General features: G+C 27.9%; 1 protein-coding gene across 2 annotated transcripts in view; it reads left to right on the forward strand.

Annotated features, from left to right (window-relative positions):
- The first annotated feature begins 11655 nt into the window (after positions 1 to 11655).
- LOC126906264 (cysteine-rich with EGF-like domain protein 2-B) overlaps positions 11656 to 15321 on the forward strand; it is a 5216-nt gene continuing 1550 nt past the window's right edge. Inside the window, exons 1-5 of one of the 2 annotated variants that reach the window (XM_050686696.1) lie at positions 11656 to 11921; positions 11977 to 12129; positions 12208 to 12438; positions 12503 to 12680; positions 12743 to 12907. In XM_050686696.1, the coding sequence (XP_050542653.1) occupies positions 11781 to 11921; positions 11977 to 12129; positions 12208 to 12438; positions 12503 to 12680; positions 12743 to 12907 (868 nt within the window). In that variant the 5' untranslated portion in view covers positions 11656 to 11780. The remainder of the gene's footprint in view (positions 11922 to 11976; positions 12130 to 12207; positions 12439 to 12502; positions 12681 to 12742; positions 12908 to 15321) is intronic. The other variant, XM_050686697.1, reaches the window with a different exon arrangement.

Here is a 15321-nt window from a genome sequence, read left to right on the forward strand (position 1 = left end):
TTTAAAGACATATAGTTGTTTTCTTTTTTCTTACATTGGTTAGAACATTATTACAATAAAACTGAAGGTAGTATATCACTGTTGTTAATTATAATTCTTTTTTTACATGGATGACTTTTCAGGCGTTAGTGATACTATTCAAGAAACATTGCGGTTACGTAGTACGTTAACTGCCATTTTGTCCAAATATAGATTTGAGCTACGTCAATGGTCAAGCAATAACGTAAGTCTAATAGCAGGTGATAGGAGGCCTGATTGTCACTGAGAAGACATCCTGAAGAATTTGTCAGAAGTTTAAAAAATATTAGGCATGTATTGGGATCGAAATCCCAAAATACCGTATGCGTTGGCATAACATAAACATGGCAATGACAAAGAGACAAGTGTTAACTAAAATCACCTCAGTTTATGATCCACTTGGTTTGATAAGTCCTATTATTATTAAAAAAGAAAATAATGATGCAAATGTTGTGACGTTTTATGGGAAAATGGGACGATTGATTGCCTAGTGAGTTACATTCCGAATGGGAACAATATCGTGTAATCGATTAAAAGCTGTAAACCACTTGTCAATCGACAGGTATTTGTTTGTGGCTGGCAAAATCGTTAATGTAACTAGACGCCGTAGAAGCTGCTTACGGTGCATGTTAATACGTTGGAGCGACAAAAGATCGCTGACCAACTAGTGTACGATTATTATGAGCTAAGTCCCGCGTAACACCGTTGAAAACGTCACCAATACAACGACTAGAACTTCTCGCTGCATTGCTTTTTGCCCGATAAATGTCCAACTTTATTGGAGAACAAATTGGAGTGTCTCACAAGTGGTATTGGTTTGGATAGCCGCGCCATCGTCTCGTTGGAGAACTTTTGTTGGCCATCGAGTGGGTGAATCTAACTAACGTCCATCAGTGGCATCGCATTGGTACGAGAGACATCCCGGCTGATATCGTTTAACGGGAATGATAAAACTAACTAAAACTTCCAATTCAAATGTCAGAAAATCGACTTTGGTGGTATGGACCAGACTGGCTATTTAAATGTTCAAATTATTGGCCCGTAGTAAAGCACAATATTAGTATACCACAACCGGACTCATTAATAGGAGAACGTAAACAGAACAACACAGTGTTATTGTCAAATGCCGAATATGACGTTTCTTTTTTTAGTAAATATTCATATTTAAGTAAATTATTACGGGTAGTTTCGTATTGTCGCCGTTGGCGTTTATATAGTATACATTACTGTCAGCGACTATTCGACTAAACGAGATAAACGATACCACTTCTTGTATAATAAAAATTATACAGGCTAATAATTAGCACGATGAAATGAAAATGTTGAATGGACAAGGCGAAATAAGCAGCAATAGCAAATTACTAAAGCCAAGTGCAGTGGCGTACCGATAGGGTGGCATGACGGGCATGACTCAAGGGGGCCGGATAAGAAATGTAGCAAATCCAAAAAATAAATCACCAATGTACCAATAATTAAAAATTTGATGATTTAAAAAACTTTGTTCTACAAAAATGAATTGTTAAAATAAATTTACTATTCAGAATATAACTCGTCGACGCCTGGAATATTTCATAATAATTGTGAAACGAAAATAACATTAAAACGTATTGCAATCGTGTGATAAGAAACTAGGCGAGTGAATTTATATTTAGAACATTATTACCTCTCGTCCAGGAAATTGTATTGACTACTGTCAATTTGTAACCACTATCACTTTACACGACATTCATTTAATTATTTTATATTTATTATTAGTCAGTGTGTGTCGTCTCTCCTTGATCGATTTCGCTTTCGTACTTACCAGTAAATCGTGAATAATTTTGTAATCATGTCAAAAAAAGTTCTTAGTGACCATGAAAAGCGTAAAAAAAAATTGAAGAACAAGACAAATTATTTAAACTGCCAAAAATAAGTGATTTTTTTCCTAGTAATGTTTCTCATGAAAATAAAAGTGAAGTTATAATAGATAGTATTAACACCGAGATTAATGTAAAGCCAAGCGTAGAAATTAGTACAACTACAAGTGAGACTAGTAAAGTCGTCAACCCTGAAATTTTACCATTTTCTCCACCTAAAGGTATGTGTGGAAAAACATTTTTTGGTATTGTTTTTAAAAATATTATTGAAACCTCATCTGATCCGACGGATCTTGGACATTTTAAAGAAACCATTTTAGATGCTCAAACTAAACGGATCATAATTCAATTGGTTAAATATAATAAAGACATATCGAAAACATTTACAAGTGAAATATTAGTTGTAAGATCAACTCTTAAAAATTAAATAAGTAAACTTGTTTCAATTAGAGATCTTTCTCAGATTTTAATAGTTAAAAATCATTCATTAACAGTGAGTTTCCCAGTAGTATGCACAGCTCTTTTATTATTTTTGACAATTCCTGTTACATCTGCAAGCGCGGAACGGTCATTTTCCAAGCTAAAAATAATTAAAGGATATTTTAGGAGTACAATGACGCAAGATCGTTTAAGTGGCTTGGCATTACTTTCAATCGAACAAGAAACCGCTCGAGAGGTTAACTTCGAGGATTTAATCGATACGTTTGCTGAAGAAAAAGCAAGAAAGTAAAATGTTTGATATAACTGAACAAATTCCTTTAAATATAAACTAAATATTTGTAAGATAGTAAATAGGTACTATGTTTATGTTATTTAATTCAAACAAAATAGCAGTTACTATCAATATCATGGTTGAAACGGGTAACGGGAAATCAGGGTTCGATTCTGTGGAGGGAATCTGAGAAACGGCTACCACATCCAAGGAAAGCAGCAGGCGCGTATATTACCCACTCGCGGGAAATGGAGGAAGTGACGAAACATGACGATACTGGATTCATCCTTTGTAATCGGAATGAATGAGTTATATATCTCTAAATAAGAATAAAGTGTGTTAATATACAGGGTGTTCAGTAAGTCAGGAAACGGGTTTCTATTGTTCTCATTGTTACAAACAATAAGAACAATAGAAACCCGTTTCCTGACTTACTGAACACCCTGTATATATTCTAATTTATATTAAAAATATACAGGGTGTTCAGTAAGTTAGGAAACGGGTTTCTATTGTTCTCATTGTTTGTTGAGATATATATATATACATTTAAAACGACTTAAGTACGTAAACGTATCATGCATCAGGTACAGTCGTGTTTTGAGGGCGAGCGGGTCGGACTAACGTTATACCTGAGGTATAAACGGCGATAGGAATATATACGTAAGCCGTTTGCACGCGGATGATAATGGTCAGTCAAAATAAAAATTTGTTTATATATATATAATATTAATGACACGCATGTGTGTACGGGTACGATAACCAAAAATAAATTTATACAGGAATAGTATTGCCGGCGTGTAATTATCTTGGCGTGGGGTGGGGTGAATGCGTTATGACAGTCTAGTCTCGACGACGGAATATGCGATAACGCGCGGCGTTAGGAGAGTTACAAACATACATACATACATACAGGTGAAACTACTATAAGCGTGTTAAAAAATACCGGACTGAACTAATATATGAAATTTAAATTGGATCAGACCGGATAGAAATTTTAAATGGACTGAACCGAACCGGATTATTAAATAAAAAAACTCTGTGCAGACTAAATTAAACCAGATGCAACAAAAATGTTGTCATAGCACTTTTAAATTTCTTCCATACACTACTTTTCCCATCGTGAGGAAACAAAGTATAATCACCAGAATCACTCAATAATTTTCTTTCAACAGTATTTTTAGAGACGGTAAATGCTGGATTTTTTCCTTAATTTATTGTTGATTGAGTTGTATTCTCTAAATTAGAAGGAATAATATAATTGTTTGAAAAGTCATCATCAATAGAGCTCACCGAAGTCGAGTTCAAAATCTCGCGAATTTGTTGAGAACTATTCATGATTCTAAAAAAAAAACAAGACTAAAATGTTTTTTTATTAACTATAATTATTTTTATTTTGTGTGTAATTGAGTTAATGATTTATGATTAATGAATCACTCTGTATAAGCTATAAAGAAAATTCAATAATTCAAAAATATCTTTGAGTAAACTAATAATTTCAAATTCGTGTTGTACAGAATTTAACATATTTAGTTTATACATACAGAATGATTTCTTAACTATGCCTCACGAAATAGCTTTGAAATTATTATCGTTAATAATTTGTTTTTTTACATTAACGATTCATTGTTGAACAATTTAAACGAAAATTTAATTTTGTGCTACCATTTCGAATGTCAAATGGCAATCCCAATTTTTTTCATACCATCAAATTTATTTATTAGAAAAAAATATTGTCTTACATATAGAGTAATTAAATCATGACTGATTGTTAATTATTACGATATATTTAAATAAGCTTTCACTTAAAATATTAAGTAAAAGCCATTAGTTTATTTAACCTAGGTGAAATTTTTGGTTCAACAAGTTATTATTAGCATATTATTTTACATCGATAAATATTTTACGATTAACGTTTAATTTTATAACAAAAAATTAACACATATCAATATAAAGCTGTACAAAACAAAATAATTTTCTATCTCTCCTAAAAAGCATATGTGCTTATTTTTACTATACTATTTTTTAAATAATTAAACACTTATTTTATAAGAAAAAATACTTACAGGCAGATTGAAAATAACAGACGTGTTTCGTTGATGACAAAAAAAAAAACCAGATGATTATGTTAGTTGATATTTCCCAACTTTATTTTATCCAACATAATGTACAAAGACTCATAAATGTAATATTGTTATTAATACAAGGGTAATTCTTTAAAAACACGGTTTTAAGTCTTAACTGAATTAAAATAATATTGTATGTTAAATGGGCAGTAATAGTCTTTCTATGTTAGACATAATTATAGTCAATAAAAACTATCAGTTTATTCCAAAGTGTACAGCAAAACTATAAAAATATAACAATATTACTATACACTTAACGATTGATAGCGTAAGAAAGCAATACATTATGCACTATGATTATGAATTATATTTCAGGATCCTGGAAATTCTATTAGCACGTGGGTCATTATTTGAAAGAATTCAGCTTTTATGTGACTTTTATTATATTAATTTTTATTGAGTGTTATCATCGTTCTCTTTAATGAAAACAATTAAAACCTATTACGATAAAAATTATGATTTTTTTTTATTATATCACGCGCGAGTTACTACTAAAAATAATAATACAAATATATTTATAATACTATACTGCTATTAAAAGTGGACTATATCTCCATTTGAAGACGGGCCGAGACCGGGCCTTTGAATTCTTTTCAAGACCAGGACTGGACAGATGAACTTTTTAACCCTTATACAGGCGCGTACCTATTTTTAACGTTCATAGTCGCGTGGGGGTCTATTAGACCCCATTTCTAAAAAAGTATAAAATATGTATAAAAAAGTTCATTTTTTTAAATTCAAAGACATTATTTATTGATATATAAATATGGATAAAAATTAAAAAATTAAAATTAAAAAATAAATAAATGATAAAATTATGTGCATTACTAAAAATTATATTGCGAAAAAAAAACTGAATTTTCAAAATTTCATTAATAAATTTTGGTTTGTAAAAAAATTATTTTAACTGCAAAATCTTATTTTTAAGACGGTAAATAAAAGCTTTTACTATTACAAAATGTAATTTTATTAATTTTTCTTGTATTCCTTTGAGCTCAAACACGGCTTATATTTATTAGTTTTATGTGTATTTACATTTATATAATCATTTTTCTTAATTGAATTTTTTTGTTATTAATATTACAATACATTTAATTATTATGTCACGAGTATATACAATTATTCGTTCATAGTATTACATCGATTACCGATAATCAATGTGTCCACATTGCGACGCGATGTATTTATTACATGTATTGTTCGTATTTGTTCCGTATCATCGAGTAGTGGAAATTCTCAATAGATTATTTATTTTTAAAACTTAATTGCACAGTCGGTGGCAGATCCACATAATTCCAATTCCACAATATTATATCGATTATAACATTGCATTTACAATAAAACGATACTTTGAAAAAAAATACAAGTCCAAAAAAAAATTATAACGTTACAAGTCACGTGGGCGTCAATATGACCCATTTCAACTTTGATGGATATTTTAAGTCATACATTTTTTTTTCGAAGGTATTTATTTATGAAAATCGATTTAATATTACTATAAAAACCATCTTCTAAATTTATGTCTATGTACACCTTTTATGCAATATAATACATCAGTTTTAATTTATGTACCCCCACGCGACTGTTTAAGGGTTAAGGGACGTAAAAAAAAGGACCAATAATTTTTAACTACAGACCAACTATGACCGGACCAATTTATTATTTGAAGTATAAGACCGAACCGTGGTCTAGTCTGGTTCAGTCCGGACCGGTTCAAATCGAACCATGCAGAGCTCTACATTCAACCATGTATGATAGTAAAATTGAGTTGAATATAAGAGTATATGTCTAATAAAAGACATCAATTATAAAAGATAAGAATTCTGTTTATGGATAAAATCGAATTGTTCCTGTAAACATTGATGACTGTTGTAGCTACACGGCAAATTATCAATAGATAATCGGTCAAAAATCACTAAACTGATACAAGTAATAACTATAACGTTTCATTAAGGAAAAGAAATTATAATAAGAGTAAAATCTTTTTCTATTGTGATGGGCCACATTTCAGAGTAATTATGTCTTCCAATTTAGCAGCACCTCGTACTTCATTATCCTCTCCTAATATTTAAAGAATTTGTGTCTTGCACTTCGTCTGCACCTCATAGTTAGGTGTTACCCTTATTCCCTTTCTATAACAACGGCCTTTCGACACCCACAGCTAATCCGGAGTGTCAGACTAACACGGTAACTGCTGTATGATCACGTGTACGTGAATACCCAGAAACCACACAGCATCATCTTCGTACACACTACTTTACTATCCTTTCCATATGGAATCTGTTTAGGATTTCGTTTTGTGTTACGACAATATCAAATCATCAAACTAAATGTAGTGAGTGATTACCATTCAACATTAAAGTATTGCCATAAATCATTAAAGTGTGCGCATATGAATAATAAATATGGGTATGAATAATAAATAATTAATAATATGAATAATAAATTTAGGCTCTTTTATTATTTTTCAATATTTTTTGATATTATTATTTATAATAATTTTTTAAAACTATAGTATTAAATGGTATTGATACTACAAATGTTATAGGAAAACACAAATTTAAAAATATTTCATAGTAATTTTTTATTTAATGATTTATTAGTTAAAAATAAAGTAATTTATGTAACAATACAGTTGAAATGAATTTTAGAGTTTATATAATACAAAAATAAAATGAAATTATTGAATATAATAAAAATTATTTCAAGGTTATTCTAAAAATGATGATTATTAATATTTCAAAATTACCACTATACAAATGTGACTTTATTGGGAATTGTATTGTAGAATACCTTAGCGATATTTAGGTCAAATTTTTCAAATATTTTTTTTATATTATTCAAATGAGTTTGTAGTTCCGAAAAACTCTCATTTACTGCATCTTCTAAAACTTTCATATGCAAAGCACTATTTCCGTCTTTTTGAATGAAACATTGTAAAATCGGATAATATGCATTATACAAATTAGTACTATTGTCTAATTGATCAGAAGATAATGAGTAAATTTTAACTTCCTTGGTTACATCTATAGCTAAAATAGAGCCACTAAAATAGTTATAAATTTCAATTATGTTTGGATCATCATCAAAATGAAAAAATTGTATAAAATCTTTTACTAATTGTGTGGTTAATATCCACAGATAATCCCAATATGTAATATTCTGCTTATTATTAGTAGTTGCATAACCATGATAGATTGACATGAGACCTTTTATACGAGCATAAAATGATATTTTTACAACATCAAATAAAAATTCTCTATAAGTAAATAGTTCTAAATACTTTTTATTTTTATCAACCCACACACTCATAGCGCAAAAATATAATTGTTTTAAATTTTCTTGGTAATTCTTCCAATTAATAGCTGAACAATTTTTAAAAATCGTTATTATAGCAGATTCATTCAAAATGATATCAAAGAAAAATAGATTTTGTGGTGTATAAAAATGAACTTTATCTTCTTCTATTTCTCCGAATTTTCCTTGAATAGCCTCATCAAGGCTTTCCAATTTTGAGCCAATGCCATCAATCGATTCCATTGGCTGTTTTTTTTTATCTGTTTTAGTACCTGAGAAAAATCTTAATAACCCTTTATCTTTTTTATCTTTTCTATCTTTTTTATCTTTTTTGAGGTAATTTTTTATTTGGTCTTTAATTAAACTGATAGCATGAGAAATGCGACGTGCTTTTTCACTTATCCTATGTTGTTTATCATTTCTTTCCAATTTGCTTAGAGGTTGATTAAATATATCAATTGAATTTTAAAGTATACTAAGCTCCCATAACCACCAAATATCGTTATTTGATGGCAAACTTAATATTCGTGCGATTCGCTTGCCGAATTCTTTGAAATGCGCAATGAACTTGACAATGTTTGCTGTACTTTGGTGTACAATTATCCAATTTTCAAATATTTCTAAAATATTTTGGATTGGTTCTACAATATCTCTTGGAATTTCAAGAACATCCGCATTGATCCCATATTTAAATAATACAATATTAAATAAAGAAATGAATCCTACCTTGGCTGCTATGTTCATGTTCAAATAGATATTAAATAGATATCAAATTGATTTTATTTATCGTTTTGAATATTAGTTGCAGATACACTATTGGAAGGAAACTCAATACAATAATTATGTACTCTTCTACTTAATAAAATCTAAAACGGCCATTTTTAGTTTATAAATTGAAACAAATCAATTCTTAAATAAATACGGTAAAAATTTTGGCATCTTTTTCTAAAACTGAATCAATAAACAATTGTAAAAACAAAAAAAATTATAATTTATTGTGTTGTTATTTCAACTTTTGTTAAATTAAATCTAAATTTAATAACTACATTGAAAAACAAAAATCATATATTTTTACCTGATAATTCTTCTCTGTTCTTAAAATAAGTTTACTAACAGTATTAATAATTGACAAATAAAGTAAGACGAGTTTGACTATTACATTACATATTAACACGTAAGAATTTTGGCAATGATGATCATAAAATTACGTGATGATGTTGAGAGTGCGATTGGAACAAACGAGACTATGTCAAGCTCTCGGCTCTAATTAAGAGGGATAACTTTTATAGTATTTTGTATCCCCAAATAATCATCATTGTCTCATTCTTTTAATATTATTATTTATTGATAAGTAATCATAAATATATAAATTAATATATAAAATAGCATAAAATATATAAATTAATACATAAAATTGACACAAAACAAATGAATTAACACATGTGAATCATATACAAATCATTTTGATATTTTATATCATGTTAATAGTTTGTTTATATATTTAGGATTAGGGTTGACACATTGTGTTTTATTATTAAGATAAAAGTAAAAAGAGCTGACAAGTATAGTTTATAAATTTCTTAAAAAGCGGTCTTTAAAGGTGACTAATAATTGACTAATGACTGAATTGCACGTAATAAAATTTAATTTTATAACAGTATGCGTTTATTATTTCTCTAAGTTATTTATTTAAAAATAATCATGTTATTCTAAGCATATTGATATAATTGAAGTGATGCATTATCCTGAATGAAAAACCATTGATGTGGACACGAGTAGCCCACTGTTATTTCATATTGTGATAGTGACAGTGATAAATTTTCAGTGTTAGCATTTCATATTTTTAGATGGTAAAATCCTAAATATTTGATAAGCAGGAAAAATATTGCCATCAATAAAAGTTCTCAGATTTTGCTCAATGCGACAACATACATTGAATCACTTGTATCTTTGTTTAATATATTTTAATTTAAGTTTTTAATATTTATTGGTATGACAGTTGAATCAAACGTTTTTGGATTATGATATCTTTGTGACTCGCTTTGTATATAAGGTTTTTGGTAGAAAATCGATTAAGTATCAGTGCAGAGTTGTGACAGTATACGGAATTTTGACAGTAAACGAACATTTAAAGTTACAGTTTAAAATTATTTAAGTACATTTTTTTGAAATACAATGATGTCAGTTACTATAAAATACAAATAGTAGAGTACGCAAAACTTTTTGTGGGAAGGGATTAAATGTTTTAATTTAATAATGTAAAACACTGTTTATAATAATAATGGGCTAATTCTGTACATTTACGATGTAGTAGCATAAGTTTAAGTTAAGGGATTTAGTAATGTATTACCCATTTTAGAAATTAACCCTATATAAATACAATGTATAGATAACAATTTTAGGGCAAATTACTTAACAAGTTATAAGCATTTTAATAGAGTGTGTATGTACTGGAGTACAAGTATTATGAAAAATGTATCATTAAATTCTTTGTATTAAGATGTTAAGGGTCGTAAAAATATACTTTAACGACACCCACCATTTTGTCCCTTGTCGCAACCACAATCCTGTAATTACGACTCTGCCCCTTTTGGCTCTGAAAAAACGGTTGTCTACTGAACATCTATATAAAGAGTTACGTTTGTTAGTTATTGTAGATAATTATTTATTTTCATATTTGATTGTTTATTTGGTAGTAATCAGTTTCATTTTATTACTACAAACTATACATATCATCTGTTGATTATAAAAATATTTTTAGCATATTATGGTGTATCATATGGTTGTTTTCGATTTTTATAATGTTACTTATATAAATTAAATTTTTATAATATATTTAACATTCTTTCGCTGATTAAATTCATTATAAAAATTGTTTTTTTATTAAAAAAAGTAAGACTATTGTGTTGCTTCTTCAAAAAATTGATTTGCCCTTTTCCGCCCCTTTAAAGAAAACATTTTGGCCTTGTGCTCAGTTTTATAATTTTGTGAACAAATTTAATAATAATAAATATTTTACTATGAAATTATCAAATTAAAAAAAATTGCTAATAATTATTGTTAATAATATATACACTAGGGTGGTCCTCAAAAATCAAGTCATTTTTTTTTTATGTCACTCTTAATGGTCAAAAAAAATGAGCTATGCTTAATTTGGGCCGATCCATTAAGGTTAACTTGTGCTCCCGAGTCTATTAAGTTGAGTTGAAGAGGCAAATTTAATAGAAATAACTGATCTATGTCACATAACTTTTTTTTTTGCTTAACTTATAACTATGAAAGTAAAACTCAAATAAAAGAAATTTTACAAGAAATTCAAGAATAATAATTTCAGTGTTGTTTTCTTAATAAATAACCAACAAAAACACTACATACATTTTTGCAGTATTTAATAAGGTGATAAATGCATTTAGGATAAAATTAAAAATATTAATTTCTTGGTTAAAATTGGAACACGAAAATAGTCACCTAACAAATAGTACAATACAAAAAAGCCTCTCGTTAAAATACAATGCGTTACATTACATTAACAATGAAAATTAGATAAGAATTGATTAGATAGTAAAAACGACCTGTTCTATGATTACACAGCTGTGTGATAATCATAAGTAACTATAGTATCTTATCATAATTATCAATATTTTTTATCACTACCGGTCTCTCACCTATATCTTAAGTCCACGTAAAAAAATTAATTTTTAACCAAAGCTATTAAAACATATTTAAACTTTTAGATGCACTGTATAAGTTAACAATATTGAAAGTTGTATTAGGATGAACAGTATTTTGTTATTATTTTTATTACCAATATCTTTTGGCTTGGATTTTATTCCTCCGCCATTACACGCACCTAGTAATCCTGAAGATCATGCTCCTTGTAAAAGTTGTCGTACAATGGTCGAGTCATTTGAAAAGGTAAAAAAAATTGTAATTCTGTATTCTGTCTATAAAATTTTTTATGGTTTTATAGGGTTTAAAAAAAACACAAACTGGCAAATATGGAGGAGGCAATACAGCATGGGAAGAAGAAAATTTACAAACATATCATAGAAGTGAACTTCGTTTTGTTGAAATTCATGACACTATGTGTCATGAAGTTATACCTGGAGCCTTACAAGATAATGTATATTATTAACGTTACAAATATTTATCTTAAAAAAAATTCTAAAATCAATAATTTAAATTATATTATTGTCTTTAGTGTTTTCACTTAGCTGAAGAATATGAACATTTACTCAAAGTGTGGTTTAACAAAAATAATAAACCAGAAGATTCTGATAAAAAAAACTTATTTAATTGGCTATGTATAAATGAATTAAAAGTGTGTTGTGAAACTGGATATTATGGACCTGAATGTAAACCTTGTAAAGGGTTAGATATCTCAAAAAGTGATGAATCTATTACTATTTGTAACAATCATGGAACCTGTAAAGTATGTTAATTGTATTTTATACTGTTAAGTTTTTTATTTTTCATTGAAGCACAATTTTTTTTAGGGTGATGGAACTCGTAAAGGTGATGGGAGTTGTAAGTGTTGGAAAGGATATCTTGGTGAATTCTGTAATCAATGTGAAGTTGGTTTTTATGAAGAAAAAATGGAAAATGGTAGTATATCTTGTATTTCTTGTGATAAAGCTTGTGGACCAAGTGGTTGTTCAGGCCCAGGATCAAAAAGTAAAACAATGACTTTGTAAAAATCTAAATTAGTTATATGAATCAATTATTATTATTATTAGATTGTAAAGATTGTAACAAAGGATGGGTTTATCTTGGAGAAGATCATGGCTGCTCTGACATCAATGAATGTTTAGAAGAACAAGATATTACTGAAAATGGTGTTAAAAGTGTTTGTGCCAGCAACGAGTTTTGTGTAAATACTGATGGTTCATATTCTTGCTTAAGTAAGATATTATTGTTTTTGAAATAAATTTTAATAGTTGCATATATTACCAAATTTAAATTAAAGTTTTAACCATTTCTATGTATCACTGTGTAAATTCAGCGAGGTTGACCAGTTGATTTCTTCTAAAATAATTATGATAAATTCTCTATACTGCAATAGTGTGCATCTCAAAAATTGACAAAATGAGATTTTTATAAATAATGATATAATAAAGATTTCTTGTAGTTTCATTGCATTGAAAAAATTACTTCTCAGCTTTGCATTAATGCTAATAAAATCTCCACTTGTATTAATACATAAAATAAAATGTGTTTTTTGATCATTCTGAAAACCTACAATAACTATTTTATTTAATGTTTCATTATAAACTACAATAAAAAATATTTATAGTTTTTTTAGTTTTAAGTTCATTCTTTATACTTATTACGAGAAACTACTATAAATTTTCAATTCATAAAATAAACTCTTTAATAACAACTTTTGAACTATTATTTTAGAATAATTGAATAGTTTTATACCAATATTGGTAAAAGTAGCACGGTTAAGAAATACCAATAGCAAAAAATAATCTTAGCATTCACTTGATCCCCAATCATTATTTAAAAGTATTTTTTCATTTACAGTAAGACTATTGTTACTGCATCAAGTCATAAATCTAAAATCATTACTTTCTCTTTTATTAAAAACAAATAATAAAAAATATAAATTTAATGTAGCCCAAAACAACAAAAAATTATTTAAAAAAAACAACCCAGCACAGGGGGATCGCGGCACAGTGGTGACGTGGCATAGTTGGAACAAGTATTATGATATCTGACAGTGATTAAAATCACTATCAAATAAAACGCTTCGATGCAAATCTTTAGATAGTGTTTAATNCAAAAAAAAACGCTTCGATGCAAATCTTTAGATAGTGTTTAATTTTAAAAAATTGGTGGATTATACCAAAAGCAACATGATCTGCTAGTTCGTTATTAATATCCTGATTCAGATAAAGTATGTCAAATGAAAAAGGGATTATTAAAAAATATTATTTCTCATAAAAAAATTATGTTGATCCATAAACTTTTCAATAAGTTATAGCATTATAAAGTTAAAATTAAAAAAATAAAATCGAGAATTTTCACACAAAAATAGCATTTGGTAGCTATTTTCACCGTGAAGACAAAATAAAGTACGAAATTTTTTTTTTGCATAATAAAGTACATTACATTAGCTTTAATTTAAGATATATATAAAAGTGTCAGACCTTCCGGAACATTTTCAAAAGTTAAGTTGAAAAAGTTAATTTTTTGTGAAAAAGTTGTCATTTTGAATCCCCCCTTGTAGACAGGCAAAAAGTCAGATTTATAAAAAAAATATACCAACTGATAGGAAAAGACATCATTTATCTATAAAATAAAAATTATATTGATCCATACATTTTTTAAAATGTTATAGCATTAGAAAGTTAAAATTATAAAAAAGAATTTTTTTACATAAATCGNAAAGTTAAAAATATAAAAAAGAATTTTTTTACATAAATCGTATTTTTTTTATTAAGTTTAATGTCTGTTTTCACCATGAAGATAAAATAAAGTCCGAAATTTTTACCATAATAAAGTATATTAAATTAGCTTTAATTTAATATATATATAAAAGTGTCAGACTTTCCGGAACACTTTCAAAAGTTACGTTGAAAAAGTTCTACTTTCTACATGCGTTTTTTAGATTTGAACCCCCCTCGTATATAAGGAAATGGTCCGATTTAAAAAAACAGTATATCAAATGAAAGATGTATATAAATACTACTCTTCATGAAAAAATTGTACTGATCCATACATTTTTCAAACAGTTATAGCATAATAAAGTTAAAAATGTAAAATACAAAATCGAAAATTTTCACACAAAAATAGCATTTGGTAGCCATTTTCACAGTGAAGATAAAATAAAGTCCGAAATTTTTTTTTTGCATAATAAAGATCATTACATTAGCTTTAATTTAAGATATATATAAAAGTGTCAGACCTTCCGGAACATTTTCAAAAGTTAAGTTGAAAAAGTTAATTTTTTGTGAAAAAGTTGTCTTTGTAAATCCTCCCCTGTGGGCAGATAAAGGGTCAGATTTACAAAAAAAATATACCAAATGATAAATAAAAACATCAAGCATCTATATAAAAAAGAATTATATTGATATTTTTGAAAAAGTTATGGTACTTTTAAGTAAAAAAAATTGAAAAAATTTCGAAGATTAGCGATTTTTAAATTTGTAATTTTTTTGGAGGTTTCCCCCCTTTACGGTGAGGGAATTTTTTTCAATTTTTGAGGGTAATGTCTTCGACTAGATACGATTTGTGATCTTTTGACGTATCGTTGAAAGAAATCCGTTCGGTGAGAGCTGAGAAAAAGTGGTAACAGACACAAAAAAAAAAA

The sequence above is a fragment of the Daktulosphaira vitifoliae genome, unplaced genomic scaffold (genome assembly GCF_025091365.1).
Source record: "Daktulosphaira vitifoliae isolate Bord-2020 unplaced genomic scaffold, ASM2509136v1 Scaffold_4, whole genome shotgun sequence".
NCBI classification, from domain to species: domain Eukaryota; kingdom Metazoa; phylum Arthropoda; class Insecta; order Hemiptera; family Phylloxeridae; genus Daktulosphaira; species Daktulosphaira vitifoliae.